The sequence below is a fragment of the Citrus clementina genome, unplaced genomic scaffold (genome assembly GCF_000493195.1).
Source record: "Citrus clementina cultivar Clemenules unplaced genomic scaffold, Citrus_clementina_v1.0 scaffold_9, whole genome shotgun sequence".
Classification (NCBI taxonomy): domain Eukaryota; kingdom Viridiplantae; phylum Streptophyta; class Magnoliopsida; order Sapindales; family Rutaceae; genus Citrus; species Citrus x clementina.
Genome location: NW_006261964.1, coordinates 13,026,612 through 13,028,762, shown reverse-complemented (window position 1 = coordinate 13,028,762; position 2,151 = coordinate 13,026,612). Strand labels below are relative to the sequence as shown.

Below are 2,151 nucleotides of genomic sequence, written 5' to 3'. Positions count from 1 at the left end.
ATTATTATTAATGCTGAGTTTGTACATTCTATCACAAGAATACCCTTTCCCAACAAATAATCCATTCTTTGACACAATACAAGTATTACCCTCAAGCACAATCTTAAGCCCATGCTTGCACATACAACTAGCAGAAATAAGATTCTTCCTAACGGAAGGTACATGAAAGACATTATACAATGTGACTTTCTTTCCAGAAGTGAAGTTGATCTCAACTACTCATTTTCCTACTACTATGGCTGCATTATTGTTCCCCATGAGAACCATTTGTCCTTCCGTTTCTTCTTTGTATGATAAGAAAAATTTCTTATCATTACAAACATGAATTGTTGCACCCGAATTAAGCCACCAATCATAGGACTTAGTTTCAGCCATATTTGTTTCGGTAATCATGCCAATTTGCATTTTAGAAACCATAGCACAAATCTCTTCAGATTTGTTTTCAATCACATTAGCTTTATGGGAATTCACTTCTTCCTTTTCCTTCTTGAATCTGCAATCACTTTGGCGATGGCCTTTCTTACCACAAAAGAAACAATTTCCAGAAAAATTTTGTGTGCTGGACTTTTTGAATTTCTTTTCATTCTTGACTTTAAAATTCTTTGAGAATTTACTAGCTTCAACAACATTAACTTTAGTAGAATCATGCTTATCCTTGGATTCGCGAGACCTAGTCTCTTCTTCAATTACCAAGTGTTTTTGCAATTCTTCTAAAGTTATGTTCTCTTTACTATGAAGGAGTTTCTTTTTATAATCATTCCAACTTTGAGGCAATTTAGCAATAATAGCCCCAACTTGAAATGATTTAGAAATTTCAACTTTTAACTCTCGAAGCTTAGCAACAATAATTTGTAACTCATGTATTTGATCAAGAATGGATTTTGTATCTACCATAATAAAATCAAAATATTTAGATACAAGGAATTTGTCGGTACCTTCTTTCTCTGTTTTGTATTTGTACTCAAGAGCATTCCAAATATCCACCGGAGAAGTCATAGAATTGTAGAGATCATATAACCTGTCAGAAAGCGTATTGAGTATGTGACCCCGGCACATCAATTCATCATTTTCACGACGTTTCCTTGCAGCCTTAGCAACTTCGGTATCATCTTCTCTTGGTTCTGGAAATGGTTCCAATTTCGGATCAAGAACATATGCCACTTTAAGAACAGTAAGGAGAAAGAATAATTTTTCCTTCCAACAAGTGAAATTAGTTCCATCAAAACGATCGAGATGGACACTAGGATTCAGAAATGATGTCAAACTCTTCTTAGCCTCCATTTGTACAAATAAAACCTTAAAGATTGTTAATAAAAAATAAGAATATGGAGGCAAAGAACAAAGAATAATTTCTTAGGATTTGAGACGTGTTTGCACACTTTCCTTTAAAGTTTTATTTGCCCTCTCCAATCTTGGTTTGCTATAGAGTATTAATGGCAAATTATCCCCAAGATATATCAAATCCTTAATACAATCTCTAGCAAATAAGATTGTATTTCCAGAACATATATGAAACCTGCAAAATCTTATAATCATTTCCAAAATATGTATATTTCTTTTATGAAGAAGATGTTAATTCAAAAGAATGCAACCATTCGAAATGGTACTTCTTCAAAAAACTCTTTTGGTTTGAATTTGCAACGATTAACACTTGAAATTTTCAAGCTTGTCAACCGTTTCTAGTTGACGCCTTTCTGGAAATAAACGGTTAACCGTTTTCTCAATAAACGGTGAGCCGTTTTATTCCAGAATGTCAAGTACGTTGCTCTCTATACATAAACGGTTAACCGTTTTCTCAATAACCGATGAGCCGTTTTCTCTAGACCATAAAACATGCTCTCTGGAGTTAAACAGTTAGTCGTTTTCTCCATAAACGGTGAGTCGTTTTCTCTAGACCATAAAACATGCTCTCTGGAGTTAAACGGTTAGCCGTTTTCTCCATAAACGGTGAGCCGTTTTCTCTAGACCATAAAACATGCTCTTTGGAGTTAAACGGTTAGCCGTTTTCTCCATAAACAGCAAACCGGTTTTGTCCAGAATATCAAACCAAAGATTAAAAATGTTACAATCTCTCTTACATTTGATAGTCATTGGCTAGTGGCCTTTAAAAACCAAAATATGATAGTGAAATGTTAAGATTGTTAATGGATA

At 34.1% G+C, this 2,151-nt stretch overlaps 1 protein-coding gene across 1 annotated transcript; it reads right to left on the bottom strand.

The window, feature by feature from the left end:
• Positions 1-219: 219 nt before the first annotated feature.
• Positions 220-1,281, bottom strand: LOC112099251. Its single transcript, XM_024186473.1, has 2 exons — positions 615-1,281; positions 220-515 (listed from the first exon to the last, which is right to left on the bottom strand). The coding sequence occupies exons 1-2, from the start codon at positions 1,279-1,281 to the stop codon at positions 220-222; spliced, it is 963 nt and encodes a 320-aa protein (XP_024042241.1).
• Positions 1,282-2,151: the final 870 nt, after the last annotated feature.